Source organism: Ananas comosus, linkage group 14, assembly GCF_001540865.1.
Source record: "Ananas comosus cultivar F153 linkage group 14, ASM154086v1, whole genome shotgun sequence".
In the NCBI taxonomy this organism is placed as follows: Eukaryota; Viridiplantae; Streptophyta; class Magnoliopsida; order Poales; family Bromeliaceae; genus Ananas; species Ananas comosus.
Window position 1 is genome coordinate 10,874,159 of NC_033634.1, and position 14,484 is coordinate 10,888,642.

General features: G+C 40.8%; 1 protein-coding gene across 1 annotated transcript in view; it reads right to left on the reverse strand.

The window, feature by feature from the left end:
- The window catches only part of LOC109720360 (probable LRR receptor-like serine/threonine-protein kinase At4g36180), a 15,938-nt gene continuing 9,479 nt past the window's right edge, over window positions 8,026-14,484 (reverse strand). Inside the window, exon 2 of the mRNA XM_020247409.1 lies at window positions 8,026-8,330. Coding sequence (XP_020102998.1) covers window positions 8,026-8,330 — 305 coding nt within the window. The remainder of the gene's footprint in view (window positions 8,331-14,484) is intronic.

Genomic DNA, 14,484 nt, shown 5'->3' on the forward strand with positions numbered 1-14,484 from the left:
AGGATTGGTATCGGTCCTCGTCCGACTGACCATCGCTCTGAGGATGAAAAAGCATAATGAAACACGACCGTGTTCAAGAGCATTGCAAGGTTCTTCAAGACTGCAAAGTAGACGAGGTTCGATGCCGAACAGCAATTTGATACGCGGAACACAATGTAGTCGGATCCACCGTCATCCCAAATAAACTCGGTGCAAGTTTATCACGGTCTGTGTATCCAATTGTGTGTGTGGGATGCGCATGAATTGCCGGTGATTCGGGATGCTGATCCCAGGACGCACGCGCATATTGCAGTCGGACCGGCCTGAGAACGGAGGTAAACCCCAGCTACCAGTGCCATAATTCACGTCCTCGCCATTTCACACGGGGATTGGTAAACTTTTGTAGCTCCGCAGGAGTCCGAGTGTTCGCCTCCACGCTTGTTGGTCACAGCAAAGCATTGGCCACACAAGGCGCACCCCAATATCCTTCTTCATGCTCGGGCCACCACATAATGTTTCTCAAATCCTTATATCATCGTAGTGCCACCCGATGTATGCTAATAGGATTGGTGGTGCTTACTGCATGAATCATCGCTCGCGCATCCTCATGCACTAGTGAACACATAATGCCTCAGAAAGCCCGGATTGGCCATCGCGGAGCGCAACTTGAAGATGCATTCGGCGATGTCCTACCACTCAACGATTACCGTGCACTGGCTTTTGAGGATATGAATTGTAACTGTGATCTAACTCTCTCCAACAAGGTCGGGTGCGCACCACCTAACTTGCAATATCAACAATTGGAACGTCTGAGCTACCACTTCCCAATTGAAAGCCACAATTCTCGAAGCAATGGCGGTTGTTATAATCCATATTCAGGTTTTTGCGGCAATATTTTCCAGCCGATCACATTTTTTCACTATTACTCAACTGTCAATTCGTCGGCACACCACATAGCCTGACTGTACCAAGATCAATAGGTAGATAATTTTGAGATACGAATGAGAGTCATCATAAACTTTCACAAGCACATATTTCAAGAAGCGAAACACACATTCTTCACCGGGCTTCAACTCTTTTTTAACAAATCCGTAACATAATCTTCACACAAATTTAAATTTCTTTTTTGCTGTTATAAATCAGATTTACCACTCCTATGTTGGATCTGCGTTCATCATTCCGAGGTTGACCAGAGACCTTCGCAAACTGCTGAAATCATAAACATGATTTACTTTGCATCCCGTGGTCAATGATAGGAGTGTAATGTGGCCCACTGTGAAAGCCCCCATTTTCGGCAAATGGAGTGTCTCCACAACTGCGTGCGAAGACCACCGGCAGCGACCCAACCTCGAGATCGCATGGGTTGGATAATTTTATCATAAGGCCTTCAATCTGTCTGGAATCAGAGTGACAATAACTTAAACTTGCGGGTCCGACCTCGGGGTTCACGTTCGCACACGGATACTTAATTCGCGAGAACAATGCGAGCAGAGTGACAGTGCGGAACCCAAATTGCGCCTTATACCTCTCCTTAGATACCAGTCCGTCAACGGCCGACATATCTCCATCACCCGAGGAGAGGCACGGCGGTGAAGGCTATAACCGGGACCAGGCCGTGGATTTCAGGCCCCTTGCCATAGAAATTTTATTTTAATTTTTTATTTTTAAAGTTTAGTATAATCTTTAGTCAATCATAATATATTATAATATCCACTTCAACCAGACTATTTTATTTAGAGAATTAACACACTTAATCTCGACTTAAAACATGCAAAAAAAATTAACAAATATATTCTATAAGTAAATATTATTCTATTTTAAAGTAAAAAATAAATTTTATTATTTAAATTCAGCATTTGTAGTTAAGTTTATTTCTAAATGAAACTAAAACAGCGGCGAAAAGCTACACTCGCTATTTTGAGTAAGTAACGGTTATCTTGGCTCATATATAAATATATAAGACAAGAAAATACTTAATTCCATCAGAGACCGATCTAAATAATAATGTATTCCGCAAGGCATTATATATACAAATAAAAAACTCTCTTAAAAATCTAAATATGATAAAAACCAAATGATTTGCTACAACGCGGTAACTGTGATATGAAATTTAGGTGTGCCCAATTATATCTTTTATATCAGTATAAAATAGTCCTATCACCACCTTAGCCACCGACGATGCAAATCCGACAAAACTTCGATTTTTGATAGACACATCATCAAAACAACCTTTGGTAGCACAAGCCTCTGTGCTATCGGTAGTATACGCCCAGCCTACACTCTCTCTCCGTCTCGTCTTCCCGTCACCGAATCACATGCTCAAGGAATGCAACTTCCGAAGCCAACATCCCCCCCCCCTGCATTTCTTTCACACTCTCTTCGTACTAAATAAATATTCATCCTTACCTAATAAGTTAAGTTGTACACAGAGTCCTTCCTCAGGTGCCTTGGATTCTATCGATAAGTACGAACATTTGGTCTCGTAATCACATACTCACTTTTCTATCATTTTGGCCGTTAGATTTATCTCTTTTACCGAGAGTAGATTTCACTCAAATTATTCATTCGCTTTGACTATCACTATTTCAAGACTACCACACAGAAAACGATCCAAGTAAGACTTGAAGACACGTTCATTAAGTCCTAACAGCCGCCGGGCATTCGTGAGCCTACAATGCATAACCGTGAATTATAGTGCCACCAACTCCCACCCCATACTCTAAGGCCCGTCACATCGGATACCTATCTTAATATCTACATCCTACCGACTCGCTTAAACCTCATCTCAACTCCTGTTTTAAATATACAAAGACCAGAAATTTAATAGTACCAAATACCTTGTTAGCTATGTGGAAGTAGTCATTTTCTTATCGCACTAATTCTATATATAACTCATATGTATTATGACCTCGCAAGGCAGGAAACTATTCAAATAGGCAGGAAGTATTTGGTGCTATTAGGTTCTTTCGGATCATGATCTAAAGAAATGTACGGTTACGAGAGATGATGTGGAAGCCCCACTATGTCGTGTCATAAATGAATCGGAAGGCAACGGGTATTGTGCTTTTTATATAGTGACTATTAGCTAACCAGGATGAAACATTAGTCAAACGGAGTATATATTGAATCAACCGCGAGTCGGACAAAGCATGATAGAGAGACATGAATCTCCCTATGCTCTGTCTTCTTTACAAACACACCGATTGATAGTACGGGGCTCCCACGTGATCCAAAATCCCGGAACTATATAATACAAATACACAGTTATTATGTAGAAAGGTCTTGCTAACTTAGGACCTTTAATTTACATTATCTAAACTATCACGTTACTGGGGGTATATATATATATATATATTAATGCGTAATAAGTAACTTAGAAATCGATATACTCTGATCACTAGTCTACCTAGTAGGAATTAAATTCTATCAGCTAAAAATTCTAGATTCATCCCTTGATCCCGGTGGCTAAATACCCTAGTAGTAATTACGCGGAGCGCTAAATGAATCCAAGCGCGACGATCACACTCTATAGAACTATCTACCGAGAGTTGAAAGTAATCTAATACACTACTTTTGACGAGATTCTTCTTGAGTATACGATTTCCTTAGATGGACTTCAAGCGACGCCTAAAATCAACAAGCTGAAAAGAAAAATATTAAATATGATGATAATGACATTAAAATTTTCAGCGACTCAAATACGTTATGACCTTTTGTTTAATATGTGCTAAATACTTCTTGCTCTTGACAAAAATTGTCGCGTAACAAATCAAAATTTCATGTGATTTTGGTGAATTTACTTAGTCATAGATCTAGTCAAAGACAGCGAGCCTTTGTAACAATTTCGCAAACTAAGGCACAAACCCACGCTTTCCATCTGACCAGTAAAATTATTGATTTTGAAGCGCCCTTTCACCAAAAAAGTGATCACCTTTGCTTTACAATCTATGTGCATGATACTTACAGCCAATCGATTCCAAGGTACTGATGTCGAAAGCGCCTTCATCGATCACTAGGCAACAGGTGATGAAATACAAAGCAAAGTCAACTGGCATGATCCCAAATCGCGAAAATCACAAAATATGATCTATCACTCTTCTACAGTACTCAAATACATTCATCCTTGACTCTAAATGTGTCTCAGGTGCATCCACCCCACAAAAGTCCGCACACACTATGGAGTCAATATCAATAGCTGCAAGTTGCAAGTGTATTCGATCGAGAGAAATTGCTAATAAGTCCGAAAAATCAATTGAATATCCAATTTGGACAACGTTGTCAAACTCAACTCGCGCGCTATTCCATGAAGACTAATATACATGAACCAACAATTAATACCTATGCTCAACTAACATTATATATCGGTCTAATCGACATAGGACTCCATACCGAGCTATGAGCAGGCAAGAGAAGAGAAGTACGTGAGCACCGAAGATGATGAGCGCCGAGAGAGCCTATCTCTGTGCTTTCAAAGAGATATGAAATGCCTCGCTGACGCGGCCACCATCGGGTTGCTCCAGTAGACATGCGGGGGCATGCGCGCTGTGACTGTCGCGGAGCAGCGGAGGCCGAAGCAGAAGTCGGAGCCGTGACTCACGCATTGGTGTGATGCCCAAACTCCAAGGGTGCAGCGCGAGTGTCACCCACATCCTAGGACGTACACTCCCTCCCTAGTGTTGCGCACGCTTAACACACTCTCTGTGAGAACCATACTTCCTGTGCTAGACCACGCCGCGACCCAAAACTGACACTTAGATCAGTGCGCGAGTTAAGAGTCATAGCCCTATATATCTATATAGGACTACTTTGATGTCTCACAAGTATCTCTCATCTTCTCTTACAACGCAAACGTACGCAGATTTGTATCGCGCGTCTCAAGGACTCAGTATCTTCATCACACTATCAGGCGTTGTTCAACTCTTGTCTTGGCTACCTTGTCATTCTGACCGGCTTACCGCGGATACTCGGGGGCTTGTGTACCTTCTGCATGATCCAGCGGCCAGACAACTAGCCGAACGCGCCGCTTTACTATATCACATCTGCTATCACACTTATTGACTTGATAATTGACTATACCGATACCTCCCTTATCATAACTGTGATCCCGACTTAGACGCCCGCGCGGTGACCCTATCCTAGGACTGACTACTCCGTCTACCTTTAGCGAGTCTCACTTGCGCATATTCCTTAACCTCCTTACCTATCCAAACCAACTCTATCAAACACCTCAGTAAAGGCTTCAACCTTAAGGTGCTCGCCGCATAGATCTCGCGGGGAAAGTCCACGCTCAAGCAATCGCCTTGTCTTCGTCACTACAAAATGCTTAAGCCGGACTATTGGGGTCTCACAAGAGCCTCTGTTGCTATAATTGTTTTCGGATGATAGGACATCCGGATTCAATCGACTTCGCCTCCGTTAAGGTATAACTAAATCTCGAGACTAGTATCACACCAAAGTAAGTGTAACAGTCAATAATATCAGCAACAGAGGAATGTAATCACCCCCAGTCGAACATATAATTTTCCGTCCTGTGAACAGTGCGATGCCCTTGCTTAACGTCGGATCCTCGAACTTCGAGCCTTCCCTCTGCCTGCTATCCTTTCTTCCACATACTATCCTATACGCCTCCGCCCGTCGAAGTGAACACCATATATCATAGCAAGTCCTCTGGCAATCTCCCTCTCCCACATTCATCGGGGGTAATGTAGGGGAGGATCGACGAGTCGCCTTCCACCAAACACTATAGCGGACTTCTCGAGGACCGCCAATGCACAAGCTATCACTCGCATTCCTTTATGCCTTGCTCAGGTATAGAGCGATCCCAGTCCCAAACAACTTTCTCTCGGCACTGCCGTCATCATACCCCACCACGATACCTCGCTAATCCCTATCATACCGCACCCCGGATAAACAGCAAGGACCAAATCAACGGCCTGGAGGACACGGAGTAGGTAAGCACCGTGAAATAGGCGGAGAAGAAACTTCCGTTATGAATGCGGGGAGGACAGACTCGAGGCGGTGCTCGTGCCCGCTACGGGCCGGCGGACAAGCAATACACGCCGCGAGAGATGAGCAGGATGGGGTAGAGGCGATACAGATGAGGCAATTATGTTGGTCATTTTGAAAATTACACGTATAGCGTAAGAAGTTTACCTATTAAGTCACCTTTATTTTTTGAAAGGCGAAACAACAAGTAAATTTTTGAGGACAAGGAAAACTCTTTAATATACCACAGAGAGGAGATACTGTTCTTTAACAGCTTCAAACTAAGCAAAAGAAAAAAGAAAATCACCAACCCATAGACATGGAGAGGTGAGCTATTAAATATAAAATCATATAATAATACCTGCATTCTCGGTAAAGCTTAAGCTTTTTAAGAGTACTGGTTGTTTCAACCAGAAAAGTGAAAAAGTGGGAAAAAATTTTATAATACAGTCAAAAAAATTATAAAGCAACAGCGTAGCATAAAGTAATTACCTTTAATCCGAGATGGCAATCGTGCTGGCTCAATAAGCTTAAACCTAATTATATTACCTATATTATTATAGTGTAGGCCTATATATGATGGGAGTATTGGAGACTTCTGGCTGTCAGTTAGTACGATACCTAATTGTACAAATCTGATCCGTTATACTAATACACTCTTTGAGAACCCCAAACGACGGACAAAAATGCTTAAACCTATGATTTGTTCTTATGAGGCTGTTGTAGGCCCTCATATATTCTAATATAGAATCATTTTTCACTGATTGGGATATTGGGGCATTTACTAATTATAACTACATGTTTGGAGAGAAACTAAAACGGAGAGAGAATAAAAAAAATGATTGGTGGTTGAGCGAAGTAAGATTAATTAATTTTGTAAGCTATTACCAACAAAACCATTCCATTTGACTCACCTTAGTTATCTGTAATAACTATTATAATAGAACAGGTTCAACATGAGGAAACTAAAAGGCTCTTTGCTCCTAAAAAAAAGAGTAACATAACTACATTTCTGACCCCTCACCCTATCAGCCGTGTAACACTTCGAGGTCTGGCTGTATAACTTTTGTTTGTTCTGAAATGTTCGCACATCTCAATTACGCTACAAACTGCCAACTTTAGTTGCTAATAGAAAATTTTGATGACATGATAGTAATATTTAATTATTCCGATTATCAATCATTCACTACTTCTATAATCAACAATTTCTTATATTTAGAAGTAAAATAGATGTGGACTTAAATTGTAAAAGCTCATAGTAAAATAAGAGATTAAATAAAAGACGCAAATTGTCACGGCGCTTTATCCAATTTCGGGGACCGCTAAGGTCGTAATCTCATCGAGCAACTAACCTATCTCCCCAATTTCTTAATTTGTTGGCATCCTCTGCTGTAATCTATCTCATACTTTCAATTCAATACTGTAATTATATATATATATATATATATATATATATATATATATATATATAGTATGAAATCGGCTACTATGCTTATTGAGGAGTACAACAGCCCTTATCTCCTAACTTTTCTAACCCATGCAAGTGATGTAGTTATATCAAGAAAGAGAGGAAGAAGATATTTGGGAGAACCAATATCTCTTCCCTCTCTTATCTATAACACTACTCCATCAACATTAATGGGGGGTTAGAAAGTTATGACACAAAACTGCTGTCCCTCCTAATAGCACAGTAGGCCCTACTATATATATATATATATATATATATATATATAATCACCTAATATAGGTACGTAGGCGTACGCAACCAGCTAATAGTATTGAAGACGTGTAGGCTTATACTTAGTATATATTATATATATATATAATATAAGGATCGGTATCTGCGAATATGACAAATATTGTTTGGTGCTGAAGTGACAATTTTTGTTACCGTAAATAATTTTTTTGACAACAGATTATTGCATTTCACTAACCGCAAGTGTATGAGAACAGAAACTTCAAAATCCATTTCGATCAGCATACAACATATTATTGCATAGCTTTACTGGTATGTATACAAACTTCTACAACTTCTAATATATATGATGATCTTAGTGTGTCTCAATTGCCAGCAAAAAACTTGTAGTACATCTTGTCAATCATGTAGAAGTAAGTATTTTTCCATGCAGATTTGAAGAGCAAGACACCGTAAACCCCCCAAAGCCCCACAATAAATCCCAACCCCGTAGCAAGAAAAATTTCTATGTTCTCCAAGCCACCATTGTGTTGTTTCGTCTCATCAGGAGTATATGTCGGTTCATTTCCGGAGCAATTCTTCAAAATAGGGGGACCGCAGAGATAGGGATTGCCAGCATATATAGTAGGATCAACCAGTGTCTGCATTTGATCTCCAGATGGAATCCTTCCTGAGAAGTTATTGTACGATAAATTCAAGCTGCTCAGAGATGTCAAGGCCGTTATACTTTGGGGGATGGTTCCATTTAATTCGTTTATAGAAAGATCGAGAGACTCCAAAGATTGTAAGTTTCCTATCTTATCAGGAATCCTTCCCTTTAAGTGATTTCTTGGTAAGTTCAAATTGTGCAGCGCTGATAGATCGGCTAATTGCTCAGGAATCACACCACAAAGGTTGTTACCTGAGAGGTCCATGCTCTTCTCAAGATAGAGGTTCTTAGAAAATTGAAGATCCAACCCTTTTGTTGCAATATTTAATCTTTAACTGGAAAAATTTTGATTCAACATGTAACCTAATATATGTCCATCGATTGTTTGTATTACATCAAAAATAAAATAAACCAAATGTATATTAGCCATGTATTTAGATAACTTGGTTGAAGCCATTGCATGGAAATTACCAAAAGATTGAGGTATGTTTCCTGATAGATTGTTCCAAGAAAGATCCAAGATTTGAAGATTCTCAAGTTGTCCGAGCTCTGCAGGAATGTTGCCGGCAAACATATTTGACATCAATCGAAGAATTGTAAGATTTGTTAACTTTCCTAGCCATGTAGGAATCTCACCCGATAAATTGTTTTGCCCAAGATCAAGTAGTACTAATGGGCAATACTGTAAAGAAGAAGGAAGTTTTCCATTTATGGTGTTATTGTTTAAGTGTAAGAACTCAAGATTACGGACAAAGCCCAATGAATCAGGAAGTTGTCCTGATAGCTGTTAATTGGATAAGTTTATAATATATAGATCCTTTGATGGCACCATACCAGCAATTTGGCAGCTCACCAAATAATTTGTTGGCTCGCATGTCAAGTTCGAACAAAGAATTGGCATTTGCATATAGAAAATGATGGGAATCCATCACTAAGTGGGGAATTGTATTCGAGGAACGAACGGTGAACAGATTTGCTTGAAAGAAAGACCAATGGAAGTGATCCAAAAAACATATTGTTTGAGAAGTCAGGCCAATCAAGAAACCCGGCAAAGATGGTAGAATCCATGTAAATGGTTGACCTAACTTTAAAACTCTTATGATGTCATATTTCCAGAGAAAATGGCAACATGCCGCTATTTGGTTATTAGAAAGGTCTAACGATCGCGATAGATGAAGTATGTTCCAAAGCCAATAAGTGAATAGGTCTGTGATCCATTATCTGACAAGTAGAGTTCAATTTCTTGTTGGGCAATCGGAGCCATCTTGCAACGTTGGACGCAATCGACATGAGCTCAAAACTAATTCTTGCACTTGAAAAGGAGCACCGCAATTATCTCGACCTTAACTCAGAGAGATGTAGTCACTCCGCCATAGTGAACTTTATCCTGTGAAGTTCATAAGATGAGTTTCAAGCATATCCCGAGAGTTTCCGGCACCTCATGCCGAAGATTGGCAGTAGGAGGCAATCTCCACAACACAGGGCCGTGGACGAACCGGCTCTGATACCAATTGTTATCGTATCTGACTCAGCCAAACCCGTCAATGAATGATAATTCCGCTGAGACGAAGGACGGCGTGGCAGGATGATGGCTACATCAAATCGTATCTCGAGATTACCCCGCCCATATACTGTACGAGATAACGAATAAGAGGGAGACGGATGGGATTTGAGGCGACAAAAGAGAGATGAAGAGAGAGATAGATCGGATAAGATGTTGAGGCTAGAAGAGAGGAAGGCAGAAGATAATGAAATAGGGCAGAGACTATAACAATATTTCCATAAAAATCTAGTTAGGTTTACAATTTGCTATTTGTTCCCCTATATAATGGACTAAAATGCGATTAATAAAACTAAACATTGCTAATTGAGAACGAATTATAAATTGGGGCCTCTCTGCCTCCGTCTTGGGTCGAATTCGATGGAATCGTGGGCGCTGTAAAGAAACCGATTCTGCCGCAAGGATCGCCTGTTGCAGGTAAGTGGGCCTCCCGGGTCCTTCTCCTCCCAATATCCACAATCCGCTGGTCGCTGGCCGCCCCTTTTACCTCACCATCTCGGCTCCGACCGCGAAGGTTCGCACCTGCTCCGAAGCTTCTACTACTCCATCACAATCGCCCTTTGCTGTACCACTCCCTATGAAAAACTCCTGCTCCTTCTCGAATCACCATGGTGACCTGTTCGTGCTCCAGGCTCCCACAAGGAAAAGCTTAAGGCTTCATTATCTCTTCCCTTAAAATTATCCAATTCCCTATTTACTCTGTCTACCTCTAACCCTTAACTCCTCTCCTACTTGGCAAGATGCAAACAGAATTTTAATTAGATTTAATTTTTTTTGCAAATTGAACCTTAATTTTTTTGGCAAATTGAACCAAAATCGAGCTGATAAACCCTTAGCCATGACAAAGGTTTTTTTTCTTTTTTTTGTTTTTTTTTTTGGTGAGGTGTGAAACCGAGAAAATGTGGTAAAAAAGTTGCTGGACTTGGAGTCATCCCACAATAAGCAGGCCACTTTTTTAGTGGGCTTGATCTTGACTTCCACTTTTAACGTAAACATCAAGATATAAATTAAGTGCTCAACTGGAACTTTTTGTGAACTGCTTATGCAATTATGCAGGTCATGATATTACATCATTGGATAAAACTTCAAATACGGAGCGAATTATTAATGTTTGACTCAGTGTATCTGTAACATCCATGACACTGGCACCCGCATATATTTGTGATAATATTCTAAATCAAATCTAATAATAACCCATCAAAACACCATAGCGTTGAGTATGAAATAGATTCTGTTCTGTTTAAGAGAATGGTGTCAAATTTTTATAATTTTTTATTTATAGGTCGCTTTAAATTTATAGAGTATATTAGTTAATTTGATTTAATTTTGTGACCTGTCCTCAGAGATTCGAAGAGTAAACGATGTATACAAAGGTTGGGAGAGTTCCGACCTTATCCTCCATTTATTTGGCGGATCGAAATAGTTCGGTGGCGGTTAATTTTTACTATACACTTCATTCGCGAGTGCTGGTCAGGAAAAAACAAATGAGAAAGCAGATTTTGACAGATCAGGATAAATTAAGGAAGATATAGATCCCACCTTTCACGGTCCATTTTTTCACAATCAGTTTTTCAGGACGAATTACCTTTTTCTATTTTTCACCTAGTATCAATCTCATTCGGGCTGACAAAGTTAGAAACTGGATTTATTTAGGCGGATAGAAACTCTAATAAGTTTGGCGTTTACAAGTCAGAGCAAAAAAAAAGGAAAAAAGAATTTGTAGGTAACCCGTATACCACCTGCCCACCCTGCGGGCGGCGTACAGGTAAACATGTTGGCCATCCAAAAAATTACAAGTAAATTTAAAATCCATGCCCATATAACCCGCAGGTGAAAAAGTATGATAAAAAAAATAATTTATTTATTTTCGTATGTAATATTGGCGTTAGCATATATCACATATGAATCGGTTAACAATATATTTTCTCGCGGTCCGGAGAATGCAGAAGCCATATCCCTATATATTTTTAACCCCCCCAACTCTATTTTATCTAATAGCGTAAGATGCCACAAAATCGTAAGAGAACACGAGACTGGTTATCAATTATATGAAAAGATGCTATAGCTTCTTTTGACCCCCACACTGTGGCATCTTGGCTTGAGTGGTAAAAAAAAAAAAAAAGAAGGGCATTATGGTCTTTTTGGGGTTGGTGGATAAGTAGGGGTGGCAATCTAGGGGCTGCTGTTCGGAGCCACTCGTGTCGCGTGCGAAATGAGCTCTGAGACGTCTCGCATCGTTTATTAAACGAGCTCGAATACGAGCTGGATTTTTTCAGCTGCGTTTAAAAACGAGCCGAAGCACTAAGCTGGGGTCAGCTCCGCCGTCAGTGTTCGCTCGATAACAGGCTCGAATACATATATTTATATTTATATAATTTATATTTTATATATAAATTAAATAATTATATATAAATTATATTTTTTTTTAATCATCTAATTTTTAAAAAAAATAAAATATAAATCGAACTTAAATATAAAAGACTTATTTATATGTATTTTAACTATTAAATCAAAGTCCTAATGAATAAGATTTATACAATTTATTTTTTATATATATTTAATCTAATCCTTTTTAATTATTGTTCTTGGTCAACTCGTGAGGGCCAGCTCGTGTTCCGCTGCCGTTTATTAACGAGCGAACACGACTGAATTTTCGCTCAATACTTTAACGAGCCCAGCTCGTGTTCGACTCGTTTAATAAACGAGCCGAACGAGCTCGACCCCAGCTCCGCCTCGTGTCGGCTCATTTACAGCCCTATGGAAAGCATGCCAACAACTCCCTCTTGATATTTATCACTCTACCTGTCTGAGGGATAATTATCATTTTCTTTTACTCTCAGAACTTGAATCGTGGCTTGGAGAGATTTATGGCTCCATTCGGGTGATTTTCGAACGTCGCCGCTGGGGAGCGCGTCGAGGCACTACGTGCGTCGGGCCGCGAGTTTAGCGAGGAGGCCGGGCGAGGAGGAGTGTTTTCGTCGTTCTCGACGCCGTGCCGGAATTGGAGTCGCTGGTTGAGGATCTTGTGCGTCGACTGTTAGATTTCAGCTCGTACGCTAGACGTAGAGCATCGATTTCGACGAGATTTGGTTGCGTTTGGAACCGGGACTGTCGAGACGAAGATTCTGAGCCAAGAATCGCAATTTTTGGAAGCAGGTCCAGCGTCGAGCGTATTCGTATTCTGGCCCGTTTCTGCGTAGGACGTCGAATTCAGCGAAACCTGGCCATTTGGAAATTCCGTGCTTCGAGAGCGTAAGCTTCAGGAACCTTGTTTGCCTGAATTTGGATAAGGTTAGCTTTGGTCGATTAACACTTTCTTCGCTGCCAGGAGGTTGCTTGAGAGGTGGGTTACATGCGGCTTTTACTGCTAAGTTCATATTCCGTCGGGCATGTATAGATTTCGACCTTTGGATACTCTTATTCTAGCTCGAATTCATCGAATTATATTGTAGGTGCAAATCTGAATTTGAGGCAATGTGTAATAATTAAGTAGGTTATACATCGTTTGGACTTGAAAATTGAATTAGGAGAAAACCTGCGATTTGGACCTGTCACTTGTTTAAACTGCCTGATATTAGCTCTGAAGGAGCCGTTATTAAAATTGTACTATATCGCAGTATCTTCGAGATGAGTACTCCACGGTAGTTTAGTTCACAATTTAGCTCGTCTGGTGCGCCGAGTGGATTTACAGGATCGGTCAAATTGTTCCGGGGACTGGGGTGCCGTCGAGTTGACGTGACCCGTATCGCCTTTTGGGAGTCAGATTGTCCGAGGGCACATTACCTGTTGGTGGGTAGATTCAAGTTGACGTGGTTACTTGACTTTGGCTTTTCCAAGAGCCTGTTTGAGCTCGACAGAGCATACGGCTGTATACTCGTTGGGTAGCGCCCACGAGTGCCCTACCGGAGCTCAGGCTTTGTGCTTTCGCGTTGGTGTCGCGTCATTGCCAGTTGGACTTGCTCTCCCACAGAGCAGATTGGGTTGGGGGTAGCTGGAGTCCGCACGGGGAGAGACGGGTGTATCACAGTCCCAAGGGAGGGTATGTTTACAGTTGATTGGAATTGGTCAGATTTGACATTTCCTACAGTTGGTGTGTTAGAGCATGATAGTGTAGTGATTGATAGCAGTAGAGTGTACTTCGCTCCTGCTTTCTACTATTTATTGCTCCCTTCTGTAGACTTAGTGGGTAAGACGATGTTGTTTGGGCGGCAACCGCAACTGAGTGACTACCTGTTTTTAATACAGTAGTTCTCACTGCCCAGTTGTTACTGCTGTTTGGCAAAGCCACGGTGCCGGCTGCTGCAATGCTTCGCCGACGCAAGGATCGAGGTAAGGGCGTTTGCGAGCTATGAGCCCTACCCAGACAGTCAAGAGCTAAGAGGCTATTTCACTACTGCAGGTAGTTGTTTTTGGCAATTTTACGTATATAGTTGTTTAATGCTTGCAGTGCGAGTAACCTTGTATATTTGGATCTAGGCTATGTATATGAAACTCAGTTATTTAGGTTTTTTTGAGCAGCTCTATGCTACCTGTTAGTATCGTATTTCTATCAGTACTTTGACGCTTGTATACAAGGAAAATTCTTTGTATACGGCGATTTGTCGGGCGTGCACC